Below are 19,776 nucleotides of genomic sequence, written 5' to 3' on the forward strand. Positions count from 1 at the left end.
AACAACAAAATGAACAACAATCAAGATATTCACAACAATTTGTCTGAGGACGTAGTCATGTCTGATGATGTCCCCAACGCCTTTACTACATTAAACACAAATAATATGCCATCTTAGTATAGTGGTTAGTACACATCGTTGTGGCCGATGAAACCCTTGTTCGATTCTAGGAGATGGCAAATTATTTTGAATTATTGAAAAGCGTCACGATTTTGTGATATATTACCTCGCGATAATATATAAACCGCATTCTTATTTAACAGCCGAGTATAACTCAACTTACCCTGCACCTTCATCCTTTATAAAAAAATTATAGACGTCTATGATATGAAATCCTTTACGTCTGTTATGACCAAGTTGGGTGAGGTTGTGTCCTTAAAATATACGTCAACTAAACTCAATGAATAGCAGATATATATCAATCCTCTTGATGAGTATTACTCTCTATCGGTGAGTAGGATGATTAGTATGTTTATCGATGAGTATGTTCCTTCCGGTGTTATTCTTTGTATGGTGAGTATTCCTCTTGGAGATGAAATGCTCTCGGTGATGTACCTGTCGGTGATGTCTTCTTGGTGATGATATTCTCCTCTTCCTATGATCTAGGTTCCTAAGGATCTAGTTGTATGTTTTCTTTTCTTTGCTTCTATAAATGCGCATCAAGATAACTTCAGATTCAAATTTCCCATTACAATGTATTTATATATATATATGGTATTCGCTGGAAACTCATCGAACCCATTCAGAAAGCGATGCCATGGAAATGTTCACTCGTTCACTTCTAGGAACGCTCCACGGAAAAGGCCAAATTGCCTAGAACGTGACAATGGCTATAAATTGATAAGTCATTTGTTTTATTACTTTTATTGTAATTAAAACATGCTCAATTAGATTATATAGTTAAAATAAGAGAAAGTATTACTTTTTAATGCGATGGAATTACTAACGAATAATATATAAAAAACTTTTATTTGACAGGCAATCTTTTTGTTCTTATTTACTACTGCAGTTTATTTCTTGTTTTTTTTGCTGCTTTGCGTGGTTTGTTGAAGGAAAAATGTCCTTTATAATTTCGGAATTTTCAAACTCTTGGAAATTAACCCACATCCATGAATAAAGAATAATAATATAATTGGGTGGAATTCGAAAACTTTCCCATCTCTTATTAAACCTAATGGAATATTGTCCAAAATATGATCATAATGAACCATTAAAGCCATTCCAAGGACCAATAATAAACTAGTTGGAATCGGTAAGCCTTCAAAATATTTGGATTTCCCAGTAGTATCTTTTGGTAATTGATTAACAGTGACATTAAATCTTGCTAATCTTGTTAATCCACAAAGAACAAAGAAAGATAAGATAACGACATCAATGGTAGTTCTAAATCCAATAGCGAATGCCACAGAAGCGGGAGCTACACCGAATGATACTAAATCAGCTAATGAATCTAATTCTTGACCCATTAGAGAAGATCTATTTCTTAATCTTGCTACTCTCCCATCAAGGAAATCAAAACACATACCTAAAAATATAAAGAAATGAGCTCTTTGAACGTAATGTGGTTTATCAGTTAGAGTAAATCTTAAGCAACTTATTATGGAATAAAACCCTGAAAATCCATTTAACATGGTGATATAGTCTGCTAAATGGAGATTTCTTATCATGTTAAAATGATAATCGTCACTAGTAAATTTTTGAATATCGGTATCATTCGGAGGAGCCAATGGAGTAGTATCGATGGAAAAGATTGAAGAAGGTCTTCTGCTTAATGGAGGACTTGGTTCTAAGGGTATTTCTTCGGGACTCATCTCGTTATTATTATTAGTGATAGTAGTGGTATTGAAAGGGTAGGGAGAGGCCATTATAGAACACGCAGATATAGTTCGAGATAATAGTCCTGATATAAGTATATAAACAACAAAAGAATAGTATCAAATCGTCCCTTCCCCTCTTCTATATATTTATATTGCAAGAATTAAAGGAAGGTATAATTTTACATGCTTTTGTGTGTGTGTGTGTGTGTGTCAATTTAACTTCACATTCACATTCATATGACCAATTGGATATGTCAAGTTTCTTCTGACGTCGTCCCTCAGGCATTTTTTTTCGAGACCCGCCCGTTATAATAATTTATACTCTTACGTACGTGTGCCCTTCGAGCTGTTTCTGTTTACTTTCATTTGTCTGCTCGGGAAAGTATCCGCAGGTTTCTATAAGGGTGTTTTATAACGATAAAAAATCCATCTTCCCCTAAAACAAAAAATAGGTGACGTTAAATGCGGTGTTTGAAGTAAGGTTCATGACTCCTTCTTAGGCTGTTATTATTAAATATGATCGATGAGAAAAACAACAAGAGTTGACGACCATAGTGTTTTCCCCAATGATTACATTTCTACTCCCTTTGGCTGTCGCATCACTTACTAGTGAAGTATCCTAATTGAGGCATTAGGATAACGGTAATAGAAGTTATTCATCTTGTACCATCTTATTTAGTCCACATAATGTGGTTTTCTTCAAACACTAGCAATCTTAAAAGTAACTTAGTGACCTCTGAGTCTGCGCCATTGAAAATAGCCGCGGCCTTTCCTACAGAAAAGTTGCCTGTCCCAGCGCTTTATGCGTCATATGTATTTTTCAAGCGTTTGATCTATGATTATAATATTTGACGACGATTTTTATGAGAGAGATGAGAACAACAAAGAATTTAGCATTGGAATGCTTTAGAAGACATATAACATAGGCTAAGTTTTTACAATAGAATAAAATAATTAGAGTATGAACGTTTACATAAACACAACGACATTATTAAAAAAAAGAGAGGGTTGTAAATTCACCGAGGGACTGATATTGGCTAGCTATAATAGTAAAGCTAATAGACCCATCCAAATAGCAGGTGCATGAGTTATTGCTCCATTTTCTGAGCTGTGTGAAGAGACCGCACTAGAACTAGAACTAGTACTTGACGTAGTATTGTTAGTTGAATTGTTAGTTGTATTGTTAGCTGTATTGTTAGTTGTATTGTTAGCTGTGTTGTTAGTTGTATTGTTAGTTGTATTGTTAGTTGTGCTATTTCCAGGAATAAAGTCAACGATAGGAATATCAGTAGAACTTAATGTATCTAGCGTAACCATAGAAGAATTGTTGTTGTTCGCTTTAGTCGATAATACTGTTGTTCTATTAAGAGGAGTACCATAAAAGAGAGCACTTCCTTTATACTCCAATGCCGCATTGTGAATGCTGAAACCAGTAGAAGCATCGCTTTCGGAACCAGTTTTAAAAGTACCGTCTTCCAAATGAACAGCATATCTGCTATTATTGAATTTTAAGTTACCTTGGTCTGTAACAACGGCAACCAGGGTATTTTCACCGGCGGTGAATGCAACATAACCATTGATATCACCAACACTATTTCCTTGAAGAGTTGAATGAGGATTAGTGTCAACTATACCAAAAGTTTCAGAGTCACCTAAAACAATATTGGAGAGAGACGTGATAATGGCAAATATAAAAATGGAATATCTCATCTTTCACAAATACTTAGTTGAAATATACGTACTTGTCTTATCTTATTCTAAGCACAAGCCAATTGAGGGATATTCGTACGTTCTATCATAGTATATAAAACATGTATGGCTTCATTATATATATATATATATATATCAGAAATTATCTAGCGGCATAGGTATTTTATGGCAGTAGATAAAAATATGACCGTACGTAAAGTAGAGGGGCGATTATCAACCATTAGTTTAAGACCAGTCTTGACTTCTAAACGATGAAAAAGGAATGAGTCCGACATCGCTGACACTACCTCTGTACGGAAGTATACTGTACATATGCAACGGTTGCATTACGTGGAAAGAATTTGAAAACCATATCTTCTTTTTTACCTTAACATTTTTTAAAATACCGTCGTCATTTCTAGGTTATCCCAAAGAAAACATTGTAGAAGGCACATTAACCTAAAACGGAAACTCCTTTCAAAGATGAAACTTTTTCCTTGAAGCAAGTGTCGCAGCTAATGTACGAAAAAAGAGACTATATTTAATGTACGTGAATAGTAAAGAAAATGCCTTTTTTGAGATAAAATTAACAAAGTGAGGCTGGCTGATTGCCGAAATAAGTTTTTACTAACGTTACGTAGCAAAATTGTCATCGTCTTACCAGTGCCTGCCAGAGTGCTAAGATAATTAAAATTGAAATTGCCCTTTCTTCAATGTCGAGCGCAATAACTTTTGATAGTATATTTAGGTACTAATGATACTTATATGGGAAATGTACCGTCGGAGTTCTAGGAGTATACTTCAGCTGGCCATAACTATCTTGTCGATTGTATAATAATTGCTCCAAATAGTAACATGAACTCTATCTCAATATATATGTAATGTCTGAGTCCATTTAACTAGTCTCTTACAGCGAACTCTTCATAAATCTCATCGCCACTTCGGGTACGTTACCATGTGGTCAAGCAGAAAGCATGGACTTATCTTCATCGAACGCTACTCGCGGCACATTCTACAATTGTGGGTTATACCAAGGAAGAGAAACCTTTGGCCCGATCAATCATTTCGGAGGTTCTGGATTGTACGATGGGGTTTCAAATGGAACTCTAAAGGTAACGACTGTACTATCGATCATTCAACCTCAGAATCTAATTTAACTAAAACAATGGCCTACCTATGTGGTTATCAGCAAAGTGAAAAAGTTTATAAGAATGCCGCTTCTTCTGTTTCTCTTAGCTTGTCAATGTTGAGATGTACAGCTATTTTGATTGTCCTATTTCAAGTTTTCTTTCAATCACTATAAAGTAATATAGTCATATATGGAGATAAACATTACTCGACAATATGAAACTTATTTATTGCTGTCGCAAGGAAATACATTACAGAATCTCAAGCAATCGAGGCCTCTTTGGTGGAAGAGATATATTCTATAATATTTTGTAACGTGAACTCAACATAATAATATTATTGGATTAAACAATAGCTAAAAGTGGACATTATATTTATTACGTAGTGTATATACTTCATTGTTTATTTAGTGTTAACAGAGATGCTCCAGAAAAATGCCCTAAGATCTTTACCGCTCAAGGAAAACTGGTTTTTCATTTAACCCTAATTATAATACCAAACCCTGTGCCCCTTTTTGATAGTTGCCGAGAAACAAGAAGGAGACAACGAATTCACAAGAAACTGCATAATATACTAACACTCATATATACACCTTCTATAGTGATCTACTACTCTATATAATCAAGTTCAGTGGATTTTCTTTCTCACCAAGCATATTTTCATCGACAAATTGATCAATCGAGTCTGTCATACCCTCCTTCAGACTTTGTGATCGTACATTTTTGAACTCAATCGCTATCACTTAATCTTACTTGGGATTACTCCCCCATTTTAGAAAAAGAAAACAGATCAACATAAAAACCAAACATTAAACTTTAAGTTAAAACATTATTACAATTATGAGTGATCTTCCTATCGAATTTACAGAATTGGTGGATCTAACATCCTTAGGGATCTCTCCTCAATCACTCGATTTCAGATCTACCACTTTTGAAAGTGATCATTACGTTACTGTAAGGGAATCAAATGAAGGTTCCAATACTGTTTCCATTGTAGATTTATTAAATGGTAATCAAGTAACAAAGAAAAACATGGGTGGTGACTCTGCTATCATGCATCCATCTCAAATGGTCATCTCTGTAAGAGCAAATGGTACCATTGTACAAATATTTAACCTAGAAACAAAATCAAAATTAAAGTCTTTCACTTTGAACGAACCTGTAATATTTTGGAAATGGTTGAATGAAGAAACATTGGGGTTTGTTACTGCAAATTCTATCCTTACTTCGAACGTATTCGATGGTAACGTGAGTGCACCTCCTCAATTATTAACTCAAAGACATATGAATTTAAACAATACTCAAATTATTAATTTCGTCGCTAATGCTAAATTGGATTGGTTTGCTGTCGTAGGTATCTTGCAAGAAAATGGTCGTATTGCAGGTAAAATTCAATTATACTCTAAGCAACGTAATATTTCTCAAGCAATTGATGGTCACGTTGCAAGTTTCACAAACATCTTATTAGAAGGTAATGGAACTTCTTCAGTTCAAGTTTTTGTAACAGGTAATAGAAATGTTACTACTGGTACTGGTGAATTAAGAATGATTGAAATTGATCATGATGCCTCCTTACCAACTCAATACCAAAAGAAAACTAGTGACATCTTTTTCCCCCCTGATGCTACTAATGATTTCCCAATCGCTGTTCAAGTCTCAGAAAAATACGGCATTGTTTATTTATTGACCAAATATGGGTTCATCCATCTTTATGAATTAGAAACTGGTACTAATTTGTTCGTTAATAGAATTACTGCAGAATCTGTTTTTACTGCTACTTCATACCACGATAAGAATGGTATTGCTTGTATCAATAAAAAGGGTCAAGTTCTTGCTGTGGAAATCGCTACTTCCCAAATTGTTCCATACATCTTGAATAAACTATCTAATGTTTCGTTAGCTTTAACTGTAGCAACAAGGGGTGGATTACCAGGTGCAGATGATCTATTGACCAAACAATTTGAGACATTATTGAACCAAAATGATTACCAAACTGCAGCAAAAGTCGCCGCTTCCTCTCAATCTTTAAGAAATCAAAATACTATCAATAGATTGAAAAACATTCAAGCTGCTCCTGGAACAATTTCTCCAATTCTTGTTTATTTCTCAACTTTATTAGATAAGGGTAAATTGAACAAAGAAGAAACTATTGAATTGGCAAGACCTGTTTTACAACAAGATAGAAAACAATTATTCGAAAAATGGTTGAAGGAAGATAAATTAGAATGTTCCGAAGAATTGGGTGATATTGTTAAACCATTCGATACTACTTTATCCCTAGCATGTTATTTAAGATGTCAAGCTCATGCTAAAGTTATTGCATCTTTAGCTGAATTACAACAGTTTGAAAAAATTATCCCATATTGCCAAAAAGTTGACTTCCAACCAAATTTCTTAGTTTTAATCTCTACAATCGTGAGAACTAATGCTGATAGGGCATCTGAATTTGCCATCTCCTTATTGCAAAATCCAGAAACTGCTTCTCAATTGGATATTGAAAAGATTGCTGATATTTTCTTCTCTCAAAACCATATACAACAAGGTACATCTTTACTTTTAGATGCTTTGAAAACTGATACTCCAGACCAAGGCCATTTGCAAACTCGTGTCTTAGAAGTTAATTTATTACATGCTCCACAAGTTGCAGATGCTATCTTAGGTAATAACATTTTCTCTCATTATGATAAACCAACTGTGGCCCAGTTATCTGAAAAGGCTGGTTTATTCCAAAGAGCTTTAGAAAATTACACTGATATTACGGATATTAAGAGATGTATTGTTCATACTGACTCTTTACCAATTGATTGGTTAGTCGCATACTTTGGTAAATTAAACGTGGAACAATCATTAGCTTGTTTAAGGGCTCTAATGGATAATAACTTGAAGGCAAATATTCAAATTATTGTTCAGGTCGCTACTAAATTCTCAGACCTATTGGGCTCTGCCACTTTAATCAAATTGTTTGATGAATATAATGCAACTGAAGGTTTATACTATTATTTGGCTTCATTAGTTAATTTGACCGAAGATAAGGATGTTGTTTACAAGTATATTGAAACTGCTGCCAAGATGAAACAGTTTAATGAAATTGAAAGAATTGTTAGAGATAACAGTGTTTATGATCCTGAAAGAGTTAAGAATTTCCTAAAAGATGCTAATTTGGAAGATCAAACCCCATTAGTTGTTGTTTGTGACCGTTTCAATTTCGTCCATGAATTGATCTTATACCTATACAAGAACCACAATATGAAATTCATTGAAACTTATGTTAAACAAATCAATCCTTCAAGAACTGCACAAGTTGTTGGTGCTTTATTAGATATGGATTGCGATGAAAGATTTATCCAAGATTTATTACAATCTGTCCTTGGTCAAGTTCCAATTGATGAATTGACCACTGAAGTTGAAAAGAGAAACAAGTTGAAATTATTACTACCATTCTTGGAAGCAACTTTAGCTCAAGGTAGTCAAGAACAAACTGTATTCAACGCCTTGGCCAAGATTTATATTGACTCCAATAATTCGCCTGAAAAATTCCTGAAAGAAAATGATCAGTATGATACGCTAGATGTCGGTCGTTATTGTGAAAAGAGGGATCCATATTTAGCTTATATCGCTTACGATAAAGGTCATAATGATGATGATTTGATTAGAATCACCAACGAAAATACAATGTACAAATACCAAGCAAGATATTTGTTACAGCGTTCCGATCCTGAATTATGGAATAAAGTTCTTGATGCTGAAAATGTTCATAGACGTCAATTAATCGATTCTGTAATCTCAGTTGGTATTCCAGAATTAACCGATCCAGAACCAGTTTCATTAACTGTTCAAGCTTTCATGAGCAATGGTTTGAAGTTGGAATTAATTGAGTTATTGGAAAAGATCATCCTAGAACCTTCTCCATTTAATGATAATGTTGCCTTGCAAGGACTTTTGCTTCTTTCTGCAATTAAATATGAACCTGGTAAAGTGTCTAATTATATTGAAAGATTGGAAAACTATGACGCTGACGAAATTGCTCCGTTATGTATTGCGAATGACTTGAAAGAAGAAGCTTTCGAAATTTATGATAAACATGAAATGTATAGTAAGGCGTTAAAGGTTCTCGTTGAGGATATCATGTCGTTAGATAGAGCAGCAACATACGTTGACAAAATTAATACACCAGAAATGTGGTCTCAATTAGGTGCTGCACAATTGGACGGTTTGAGAATTCCAGATGCCATTGAATCTTATATTAAGGCAGAAGATCCATCTAATTTTGTCAATGTTATTGACCTTGCTGAACAAGCTGAGAAATATGAAGAATTGGTTCCATATTTATTGATGGCTAGAAAGACGTTGAAAGAAAGTAAGATTGATGGTTCTTTAGTTCTCGCTTATGCTCAATTAGATAAACTTCATGAAATTGAGAACATATTAGCTGGTTCCAACGTTGCAAACCTGGACCAAGTTGGTGATAAATTATTTGATTTGAAAGATTACAAAGCGGCCAAGTTATGTTATTCGAGTGTATCCAATTACTCTAAATTGGCTTCGACTTTAGTTTATTTAGATGATTATCAAGGTGCTGTCGATACTGCTAGAAGGGCTTCTAACATTAAGGTTTGGAAATTAGTCAATAATGCTTGTATTGAAAAGAAGGAATTTAGATTAGCTCAAATTTGTGGTTTAAACTTGATTATTCATGCTGAGGAATTAGATGAACTTGTTGATCAATACGAAGCTAGTGGCTACTTTGAAGAATTGATATCTTTATTCGAAGCAGGTATGGGTTTAGAAAGGGCTCATATGGGTATGTTTACCGAATTGGCAATCTTATACTCCAAGTATCAACCCTCCAAGACATTTGATCACTTGAAGCTGTTCTGGTCTAGAATTAACATTCCAAAAGTTATTAGGGCAGTAGACGATGCTCATTTATGGAAAGAACTGGTGTTTTTGTACGCCCATTATGACGAATGGGATAATTCTGCTTTGACCATGATTGAAAAGTCCACGAAGGATTTCGATCACGGTTACTTTAAGGAAGTAATTGTTAAAGTCTCGAACTTAGAAATATATTACAAAGCAATTAACTTTTATGTTAAAGAGCACCCATCCTTGTTGATTGACTTGTTAACCGTACTAACACCAAGATTAGATATTCCGAGAACTGTTAAACAATTCGTTACGTCTGATAACTTACCTCTTATCAAACCATTTTTGATTAATGTGTTACCAAAAAATAATACAGTAGTCAATGCAGCCTATCATGATTTAGTCATTGAAGAAGAGGATTATAAAGCTCTACAAGACGCCGTTGATGCATACGATAAGTTCGATCAAATAGGATTGGCTGCACGTTTGGAATCACATGATTTAGTCTTCTTTAAGAAAATTGCAGCTTTATTATACCGTAGAAACAAGAAATGGGCGAAATGTCTTGCTATTTTGAAAAATGAAAAACTATGGAAAGATGCTATTGAAACAGCTGCTATTTCTCAAGATGCAAAGGTAGTTGAAGAACTATTGACGTACTTCGTTGACACCGGTAACAAAGAAGCGTTTGTTGCTTTGTTGTATACTGCTTATAATCTTGTCAAGTATGACACTGTTCTTGAGTTGTCGTGGTTGAATTCATTAGACAATTATATCAAGCCATTTGAGATTTCTGTGAAAAAGGAAGAAAACGATGCTATTCAAAGACTCTCTACAATGATTGACAAGATGGATACTACTGAACCATCCACTGAAGGCCAACCATTGATGTTAATGAACAGTTCTATGAACATGTAAGGAACAGAACACTTCTAGAAAAAAATATCTTGCTTTGGTTCAGTTTGAGGGGACTGGACCTTACTCTCAAGATTTTGTAATTCAGCTTTTTATCCTTTTTTTAATAAAATGTAACATACTTCAGTATTCTATATACGTATATATTTTCCAATGAACTTTTAATAGTAAAGCTTCAAGTTGGTTCAAATCTATTCTAGTTTGAGGGTAATAGTTTGTACATGATGTTTTCCATTTTAATAGTTATATTGTAATATTGATGCAACGTTAAGTTAAAGAAGTTTAGTTATAATGCTTTACTGTCGTCACTGAAATTCCTATAAAATAATGCAACCTAATAATAAAACAAAAACATGGATTGAAACGAGTTAAATAATTATATTATACAACAAATCCTTATCTTTTCTTATATACCTCAATGTACTTCCTTTAATCCTTCAATGTACTGACTCTATCAGCCTTAGCCGCCTTTTTCTCTAATTCATCCCAATCTTCACCTTCCTCTGCACTTTCTCCGCCACTAAAATCTTCACTACCATCGTCACTAATATCATCTTCAGCGTCAGAATAATCATCTTCATCAGAGATGGCACTTTCGTCACTTGGATCTTCTTCTGAAGCTTCGTATTCACTGATTTCTTCTTCACTTTCGTCTGAACCTTCGTCGTCTGAACCGGTTGCTAAGAAGGTCCAACCACCATCCAAGAAAAATTGATGTGGATCTTCTTGTAAAGATTTCATAATGGTACCCCAGTTCAAATTAATAGTGGATACTGTATATGGTATATCCATATCTGTTAGCCATTGTTTTAAGAAATCTAAAGACTCTATTGGGACCGTATTAATGTGTGTAACTGGTTTATTAAAGTCTTTATATATGAAGACGACATCGAAATTTTTCAAACCGAATTGCACTCTTTCCAAGACACAAATTTCTATTTCTTCTAAGTTAACAACTAGGAAAGGTGGTTCGACCAATTGGACTAAACAATCAGTTGTTGGCATACAATAAACTGCAGATCTGTTTGGAACACCTTGGAAACCTAAATCTCTAAACGTACTTTCAACTGTCAATAGGCCGTTGGATGCCTCGGCAATAGCATCTGCGAAATATTTGAATTCTTTATCTAGTGCCGCACGTTTTCTTCTTTCCTCTTGTTCTTGTTCTAATTCATCTTCATCACCATACCTTCTAAATTTGTTTTGACCACGTCTACCAGTACCTGTTTCATCAACAGCCATGTCAGATGCTTCACGGTAAAATTGAATATCTTGGATCTTTTTCTTACCCATCAATATTGGATTCTTTAAATGAATATGAATAATAACAATCAATTCACCTTTACAAGATTGGAAGATTAAATTTTTAATGTTTGAAAATAATATATCAATTCTGCTATCAGTCCTTAAAGGTGATTGATACCTAATACCATTTTCGTGAATGAAGACTGTACTTGGAACTCTCTTAGTATCGGGACTTGGTCTAACAAAAATTTGATCTAGTCTTTTAGTTCTACCAGATTTATTTTCAATTAATTTGTCTTGACGAACGACGTCAGCTAATACTTTACGTTCTTGTTCCCTCTTTATGGCATCCTTCTTCAAATCAGCAATTTCTTTAAATGCTTCGCTAATTCTGTCACCGTCCTTGGATCTCAAAGTAATCGAACGAATAAATTGATTATCTTCTGAGTCATCATATGGTAATTCTGTAACCTTCTTGGAAGGGCCACCTGCAGTACCTGGTGAATGGAAATTCAAACGTAAATAAGTATATTCACCTTCTTCATTCTTCGACCCATTCTTGTAAGAATTAATATGGAATGGTACAGGCCTACCATAAATTGGTAAGATAATTGTTTGACTTTTCCTGTCTACATGGATTCTTAAATCACGAACGTTATTTGGGATTTGAGCTTCACGGATATAGGATTCGTATTTCTTGAAATATTGACGTGGTTCATTAGTCGTATCATTGGCATCGGCGGCACTGAATCTTAATAGACCTTCCTTTTCCAACTTTTCATGTAACTTTCTTTGATTTTCCTTTCTAATTTGTTCCTTTTGAGCATCATCAGATTCACTACGAGCTTCACCACGCAATTTTGTTCTCAAAATCTTAGAATTTAGATCGGCCTTAATTGATGAAGAAGGACCGTTCTTAGTGGCATTGGCTTTTTTCTTGTCTTTACTATCTTGAGATGTCTCATCTTCGTTGTTAAAATAGAATGAAATTTGAGATCTTGTCTTGGTACAATTGGTCAAAAATATTGGAGCCTGCGATTCTGAATCAGCAGATGGCAATTGAATGGTATCGGCTAATTGTAATGCGTAATTGTTACCAGTTTTAGAATCTTTCAAGTTATTGAACCCAAATGAAATGTTGAAACAATCACCAGCTTGTAATGGACGATAATCATTTTTCACATTTAAGACGAAATTCGAATCTCTAAATTCCAGCCCGATTAATGAACCAAGATTTTTAGTCATGTGGCCTGCCAATTCAGGTTTATTTTTTTGAACGTATTCTAGCACAGATTCATATATTTCCTTTGGATTTTTTCCAATTTTCAAATGATTCGACACAATTTCCTTTTGTAAAGTTAACATGAAATCATAATTATTTGTCATTTCTTCAGACGGATCAATTAGAAAAGTTCTTGTAACGTTAGAACAATAGTTATGATAACGGATACCACATGATGCAAGTATACAGCCGTTCCCATATAGTTGATCATTACTTGATCTAGCAGAAACTCTTAAATCGAATTTTTTACCAGATTGAATGATTGGGGAATATGTCCAATCTAATAAATCTATATTAAGTTTATGATATGTGGGGCATAATTCTGCTAGATCAGGAGCTATCTTCTTCAAGAATTTGGCATCATCGATCTTGTTTTCAATTTTATCAGATAATTTAGCGTTTGTAATTTTCAATTCCTCATCTACAGCACGAACCATTTCATCAGATAAAAGATCCATAAATTTGTCTGAACCTTTACTTGCCACTGCTAATAAAGCTTGTTCATTTTTATCTTTAACTTCCCAAATCTTGGATAATCCCAAAGTGATGTCAACTACTTGGAGTTCATTTTCTTTGACTGCGCCTTCCCAAATTGGGTTCCATTCAGTCATGAACTTCCCTTGGTATGAATCCTTCTCAGGGATACCAACAACTTTACCTGATCCTTTCACAAGATCGATCAAATCAACAAATAACTTCTTATTGTGTTCTATATTCTTGTTAATTCTCTCCCATATTTCTAAGGTAACACTTGAATCTTTGAAAAGATCTATTGCTTTTTCCAAATGTTTAGCCTTTGCTGCACTGGTGATCATAACGATCTTCTTAGGGAACAACGCGATTAAAGTAGCTGGAAATTCATAATTCAACAACCAATTATGTAAGATGGTAGTTTTTTGATAAGGATTTTCAGCATTTGATGATCCTAATACGAACAATAACGAATTTGGTGAGTTTTCAAAATTTGAATACTCTGAATGCAGCTTTTGTAACCTTTCATGAAAACTTTCAAAATCAATATTTAATTGTTCCATGTTGAATGGTTGGTAAAACACTTCTCCTGTAGCTTTTCAATGGTGAATTTCTTGGTTCAGGTTCAATTCGCAGATAATTAAATTCCCTTCATCTAGTTGCTTTCTCTCTATTATATCATCTTATTTCATTGAAATCTACGAATTTCCAAAAATTATGCCGTTGAAAATGATCAATTTCATTACTGTGGTGTCTGGGTTAGCTGTTACCCGGAAGTGGCAAATCAAGCTTTTATAAGGTGAATTTGGAAAACTATTCAAACAGTATAAAAAAGGGGAGAATTATTATACAAACAACCAGCTTCTTGTTCCTTGGTCAAGGACCCTTCCTCAAATAAAAAGCTGTAATGAATATTGTCAGGACTGGATTTGCTTGAGTAGGACTAGCAATAGGGCGGAAGATAGAATGAACTAAAGACATTTCTTTTAAGATCATGCAACTACAAGTTGCTATAATTTCAAGCTATAAAGATCCTAGTTCCACATATTCCAATTAGCTTTCTCGTTTTGGAAAACTTGGTGATTGTCTACATTGAATTACAGAGTAGTCACGATCCCGTTTCTAGAAGTAACAGAATCCTTCATTTCATCTGTAAAGAGGGGAAAATACACCATTACCTTGAAGTAAAACAAGCGATCCACTAAATACCATGCTGACCTACCTTAATGCTTTTTAACTTAGGCAGCTAACGAGGATGGGATTATAACGACATTATCCCGAGTATTCTGTTATTCGTGTACCTATATTCGTTGTTATTACGTTCTTTGCAACTCACACTAGTTTATAAGGAAGAATACTTTGCATATAATCATCGTTATGAGGCCCATGTATATATGCGAACAGTAATGTCCTTGAACGTAATAGACATGTTTAGTGCCATCGTTATAAGGCCTTCTACGTTTTGTGAACTCTCGACACCCAGTTCCGATGAGTATAAGAAAGATAAACGCCTAAAATTATAACCCTTCGAATAACTGGCAACAATACTAATATGTTTTCAAAGTGATTTACACTTTCCTGTAAGCATTGATGCGTTTTGGGAATCAAGCCAAATGAACAGAAATTAACGGCGGCATCCGTGTCAGATGGCTACATAGTCGGTTTTATATCCTGATTAAATAGCGGGACGAACGTATCCTCAAAAAAACTTAGAAAGAATCGGAATTGGTCAATTTCAAGAAGCTATATCAAACTGTCATGACTGAATTCAATAACGCGGTGTTTATCACTATATTCAATCAACTAGAGGCTTTCGCTTCATCAGTATACCTTATCTTACATTTTTAGCCTAAGATGGTGAATTGATGAAGGTGAAAGTCTTTAATTGATTGAGCAGAGTGATACCTTTACTAAGTGTTAAAGAACACTTGACTAGTATTGACTCAAGGCTCCAAAAAGGTCTTTACTATTGATTTGACTAAGGGATGGTGGGGATAGTGATGTACTTTGTTTTGTCCTGATCTTGCTAAATACAAAGGTTTAGATAATTCTACTGTTTTGGTCAACAATTTAGATAAAAACGAGATAACTTTATTCTCAAAGCACACGCTTGTCATCGACCCTATTTGTACTGATAATTATGCTCTGCCCTCTTAGCCTATAGGAAGATATGGAGGATGTATATAGTAATCATAATAGTTGCCCTTAAATTTGTTACGTGAATTGGCGGGTTTTACAATGTGTGTATACTCCTACAGGATCAGTTGCAATAGATTCGTATTTATCTATAAATTATTCAGATATTTTTATGTATTTATGTATCTATTTCATTTCCACGTCACTTTCTCTTTTCGATTCCTTTGGACATAGTATGCATTCAATGTAACGAAAGATATATGAAAGGAAGGAAAAATATGTTGTCTAGTCATTTGTATCTAGTTCCTCCGTGTTGCTTAAGTATTATTATTGTAAGGGGGCATACAATATTTGTGTGACATATTTCCTTTTGTATCTAACAATAGAAGCCACACATAATGTGTTATGTTTAATACTACTTGTTGCCAAATGATTCAAAATGACGTGATTAGGTATTGGTAATGCACCAGAGGTATTTTCATTATTACTACTTTGTGAGTTCGAATAACTATTCAAGATGACATTTTCCAATTGCGGTGGTAATTGAGGAGGGGTCAACCAAACCATATTTTGATGGTTATTTTGCTGTTGGTCTAGCGTTATATAGTACTGTTCCATAACTGTTGGATCTGTAAAGACCGCGGGTATATCTTGAGTGTATTCTATTTTTTCTTTTAAAGGTGCTTCTTCACGAAATCTGGTAAATCCATTCCCCATATCATCTGGTTCTCTTTCAATTTCTAAGGCGATTCTTGAACGTGCACTTAATGGTTTTTTGTTCGCAATGTCATTTGCCTCTTGATCAAAGTTTTTCCTTCCTTGCCCCTGTGGTAAATGTTGTATATCTTGCCCTCGAGCTACATGTTCATACTGGGGCTGTTGTTGTGGATATTGTTGCTGCTGCTGTATTTGTTGTTGTTGCTGTTGCTGTTGCTGTTGCTGTTGAGTGATTGTTGGTATCGGCTCGTTAATTTCCAAATAATTAACGAAATTACCCATTTGATCTGTAGCAGTAGGTAAATAATCACTAAATCTTAATTCATTATCAACAATAAATCTAAATCTATGAGTCCCTGGAGGTAATTGTAACTTCACATGTAAAAGGTTTGGATGTCCTGCAACAGGGATTAAGCCAATCATTTTCCTCCAACCTGTGAATGAACCGGTCACATATACCTTGTTACCACCTTGTTGCCATGTGATATCTACTGGAACCATAATATTACCTTGACTATTTTTTAGTTGTGTATTTGATGGAGATTGATTCTGGTTGTGATATTGTTGTTGTTGTTGTTGTTGTTGTTGTTGTTGTTGCGTATCCACCGTTCCATTATTATAAGACGGGGTACTACTATTACTACCTGATTTTTGAATTGACTGATCCATATTATATGAAAGAGTATCTGTTGTGGCACCCGGTATATTCATCGTATGGTTTTTCATGACTGAAGGATCCATATGGTCAGTATCACTAGTCGATTGCGATTGTTTGATGTAGCTTACGTTAGAATCGGAATAGGAATTGAGGTTTATATTAGAACCTGAATCGGAAATGGAAACAGAACCGTCAGACATTGAATCTGAATCTGAAACATTTCCCGAACCGTGCTCAGCATGATCTGCATAAGGAGGTATTTCATCTTCGTCATCAAAGATTAATGTGGATCTGTGCTTCCTTATGGAAGTGAATTGTGGTTCCAATTCATTTGGATTATCTACATTCATTTGAGAAAAACTATGAGTCAAATTAGAAGTGTCGTCATTCACTCCAGTGTTAGCGTCATTAATATCTAACATTGATAAATCTTTTCCATTTTCGTTGATAATATTTTCTGACATTTTCTTTTTCGTAGTATCCAGACCCACTTATAGTATAATTAGAGGTGCTATTTTAATTTCCAATGCTTCAAAATTACAAATATAGGTATCTATGTTTTACTCTAGGCAATGCAATAATTTTGAAATGAGATTTTCAGAGAGGAGGAGAGAGGAGTTATGAAGCGAAATAGATCTTTTCTTGTTTCTGGAAAAAAAAAGTGCAAGCAAATTGTTGGTTTGATTTATTGTATAGGAAATTTTTGTTTTATTCAAAATTCAGGTATTTCGTCCTTGAGTTATGAGGCACTGTTCTTGTTGTTATTATTCATTATTTGACACTTGTTACTTCCTTAATTATTAACTAAACCTTTAATAATAATATTGTAACTGTGAAGCCAAATTTCGTTTTCAGTACGGAACAATTGCACCGGGTAACCACTTCGGCTGTCAGTGTGCCGCCCGTCCAAAATCTTCACAAAACGTCACAATATTGTATTCCTATTTTTATAGGGTATAATCAAGTAGACTATATAATGCATGAATGGGATTGGGATATGTGTCTTTCGAGAAAACTATTATATATAAAGGCGTAAGATATATTATATAGATAAGATACAGATCTGTTTTTGGTTTTGTTCTCTTCTGTTCTGTTGTCCAGTTGTTTAGTTGTTCGCATTCGTACTGAACAGTTCAATTTGTTTGACAACATGATTAATAGAAGGTAATGCAATTGGGGCTCTGTCATAATTATTTTGTGGTAGCTTATATTTTATCCCCGTTTGTGGAGCCGTACTTTTATCTGTAACGGTTGTATGCGTTGGATTCCTTGTTATATCTTCATCATAGTCCCCTTTTTCTCCTAACTCCTCTGCATCGGTGGATATTTGGAATCTTACTTTATGATCACGTTTGTGTAGTTTTCTGGAAATTATGTTAGGTTCTTCTTTGCGTATTGGTGATACAGGGTTTAATAAATGTTCGAGAGACCCTTTAGTATTATTTGACACAACATTGTGCTTTGAAGATACTGGCGAGGCGGTATTTGACGGTGAAGGTGTCAATGACGAGATATAGTTTATATTTGTAATTTTCCTTACATGCTGATCATTACCGAAAACATGAGCCTGCTCTTGATTCTTGCGGTAACAATAATTATTGTAGAGTGATTGTGACGAAAATTCTTTAGACTGAATAGGGTTCGGAAACATCTGACTATTTGTAGCTTCGTTATTTGGGAGTGATGCGATAGAGGACGAAGATAGATGTCTGTCATGAGAACTACTGGCACTCAATGTTGCAGATAATGTCCCGGTGGAAGACAAAGAAACATTCGAAGTACCGGCCACTGGGTGATTACTATAGAGCGTAGAGGAAGACGTTGTGGACCTCACAGAGCGCAACGGGAGTATATCCGAAGTAGATTGTAAGGTTTTTGAGGGTTTCCTGACTGAACTTGCTGCTGCGACAAGATAGCTTACTGGTGGTAATGTGGTTAAGAAATCATCGCGACGACACATATTCTCTTCATGACTAGGACGGCTAGGAGCATCTGCAAAGTTAAGAACAGTTGTAAGGAACGAAGTTACAGGTACCTTATGGTAAGTTTCCGTATCACTTGTATCTGTACTACTGCAAATATTATCGTTAGAAATGGATTTTTGGATGTCTTCTCCTGCTTTTGTTGTCTTTGTTGGTTTTCTAATTCTCCGATAAGAACTTCCTAAGTGTGTTCTAATATGTCTTTTCAATTCATCACGTCTACTAAAGCCTTTTTTACAATGTGGGAAATTACAAACGTGTGGCTTTTCCCCTGTATGTGTTCTTACATGTCTCTTTTTATGTTCCAATCTATGGAATCCTCGAGAACAAAATTGACACCTAAAAGGCCTCTCATCATTATCAGCAGCGAAGGTTGATGGATCTTGGTTCATAGCAACAACCATTTCTTTTCTTATTTTGTTGGTACTTTATTTACTATGAATGAAGAAGTATATTAGTTAAGGTATGAGAACCTAGGCCTGAAATAATTAAGGGGAATTGTGGAAGTGAATCTACTATGTGGTAAGTTGCTTTATATAAACGTAGATCAAGAATATAAAGTTCAAGATTAAAAATTTATTGCACAGGAAAAACTTGCGCGTTATTTAAGTCGAAACATCAATGCAGGTAACGCAATCTTTTATGCTTTACATTTCATTTGGTTATTGCTTCATTCGTAGAAATATCGATGTTAACATGCATAAAAACTCTTAATAGTTGTCATTTCCGGAAGAATAAAAAGTTTGTATTGGAAGGTCAGCGGCTAATTTTCCTCCATGATTAAAAATTTTCTTTTTTGGAAGCGCACCAGGGGGTAGAAACAGTTGTAGGGCCTTAATTCCGTTTTCCTCAATGAAGGATGGTGTCCTGG

The 19,776-nt window shown here is 34.7% G+C and overlaps 6 protein-coding genes and 1 non-coding gene across 7 annotated transcripts; 2 read left to right on the forward strand and 5 right to left on the reverse strand.

Annotated features, from left to right (window-relative positions):
• The first annotated feature begins 107 nt into the window (after positions 1-107).
• On the forward strand, positions 108-179 carry NDAI0Btrna7H. Its single transcript has one exon. It is a non-coding gene; the product is annotated as a tRNA-His (tRNA).
• An 885-nt stretch (positions 180-1,064) lies between these two features.
• CHO1 (CDP-diacylglycerol-serine O-phosphatidyltransferase) lies at positions 1,065-1,865 on the reverse strand (the record flags this gene model as incomplete). Its single annotated transcript, XM_003668824.1, has 1 exon — positions 1,065-1,865. One exon carries the CDS (start codon positions 1,863-1,865, stop codon positions 1,065-1,067), a length of 801 nt encoding a protein of 266 aa, XP_003668872.1.
• A 993-nt stretch (positions 1,866-2,858) lies between these two features.
• On the reverse strand, positions 2,859-3,527 carry NDAI0B05980 (uncharacterized protein; the record flags this gene model as incomplete). Its single annotated transcript, XM_003668825.1, has 1 exon — positions 2,859-3,527. One exon carries the CDS (start codon positions 3,525-3,527, stop codon positions 2,859-2,861), a length of 669 nt encoding a protein of 222 aa, XP_003668873.1.
• A 1,946-nt stretch (positions 3,528-5,473) lies between these two features.
• CHC1 (clathrin heavy chain) lies at positions 5,474-10,417 on the forward strand (the record flags this gene model as incomplete). Its single annotated transcript, XM_003668826.1, has 1 exon — positions 5,474-10,417. The coding sequence occupies one exon, from the start codon at positions 5,474-5,476 to the stop codon at positions 10,415-10,417; it is 4,944 nt and encodes a 1,647-aa protein (XP_003668874.1).
• Positions 10,418-10,843: 426 nt separating this feature from the next.
• SPT16 (chromatin-remodeling protein SPT16) lies at positions 10,844-13,975 on the reverse strand (the record flags this gene model as incomplete). Its single annotated transcript, XM_003668827.1, has 1 exon — positions 10,844-13,975. The coding sequence occupies one exon, from the start codon at positions 13,973-13,975 to the stop codon at positions 10,844-10,846; it is 3,132 nt and encodes a 1,043-aa protein (XP_003668875.1).
• A 1,900-nt stretch (positions 13,976-15,875) lies between these two features.
• NDAI0B06010 (protein kinase subunit beta) lies at positions 15,876-17,387 on the reverse strand (the record flags this gene model as incomplete). The annotated part of the gene is made up of 1 exon (XM_003668828.1): positions 15,876-17,387. One exon carries the CDS (start codon positions 17,385-17,387, stop codon positions 15,876-15,878), a length of 1,512 nt encoding a protein of 503 aa, XP_003668876.1.
• A 641-nt stretch (positions 17,388-18,028) lies between these two features.
• On the reverse strand, positions 18,029-19,309 carry MIG3 (Mig3p; the record flags this gene model as incomplete). The annotated part of the gene is made up of 1 exon (XM_003668829.1): positions 18,029-19,309. One exon carries the CDS (start codon positions 19,307-19,309, stop codon positions 18,029-18,031), a length of 1,281 nt encoding a protein of 426 aa, XP_003668877.1.
• Positions 19,310-19,776: the final 467 nt, after the last annotated feature.

This window comes from Naumovozyma dairenensis, chromosome 2 (genome assembly GCF_000227115.2).
Source record: "Naumovozyma dairenensis CBS 421 chromosome 2, complete genome".
Taxonomy (NCBI): domain Eukaryota; kingdom Fungi; phylum Ascomycota; class Saccharomycetes; order Saccharomycetales; family Saccharomycetaceae; genus Naumovozyma; species Naumovozyma dairenensis.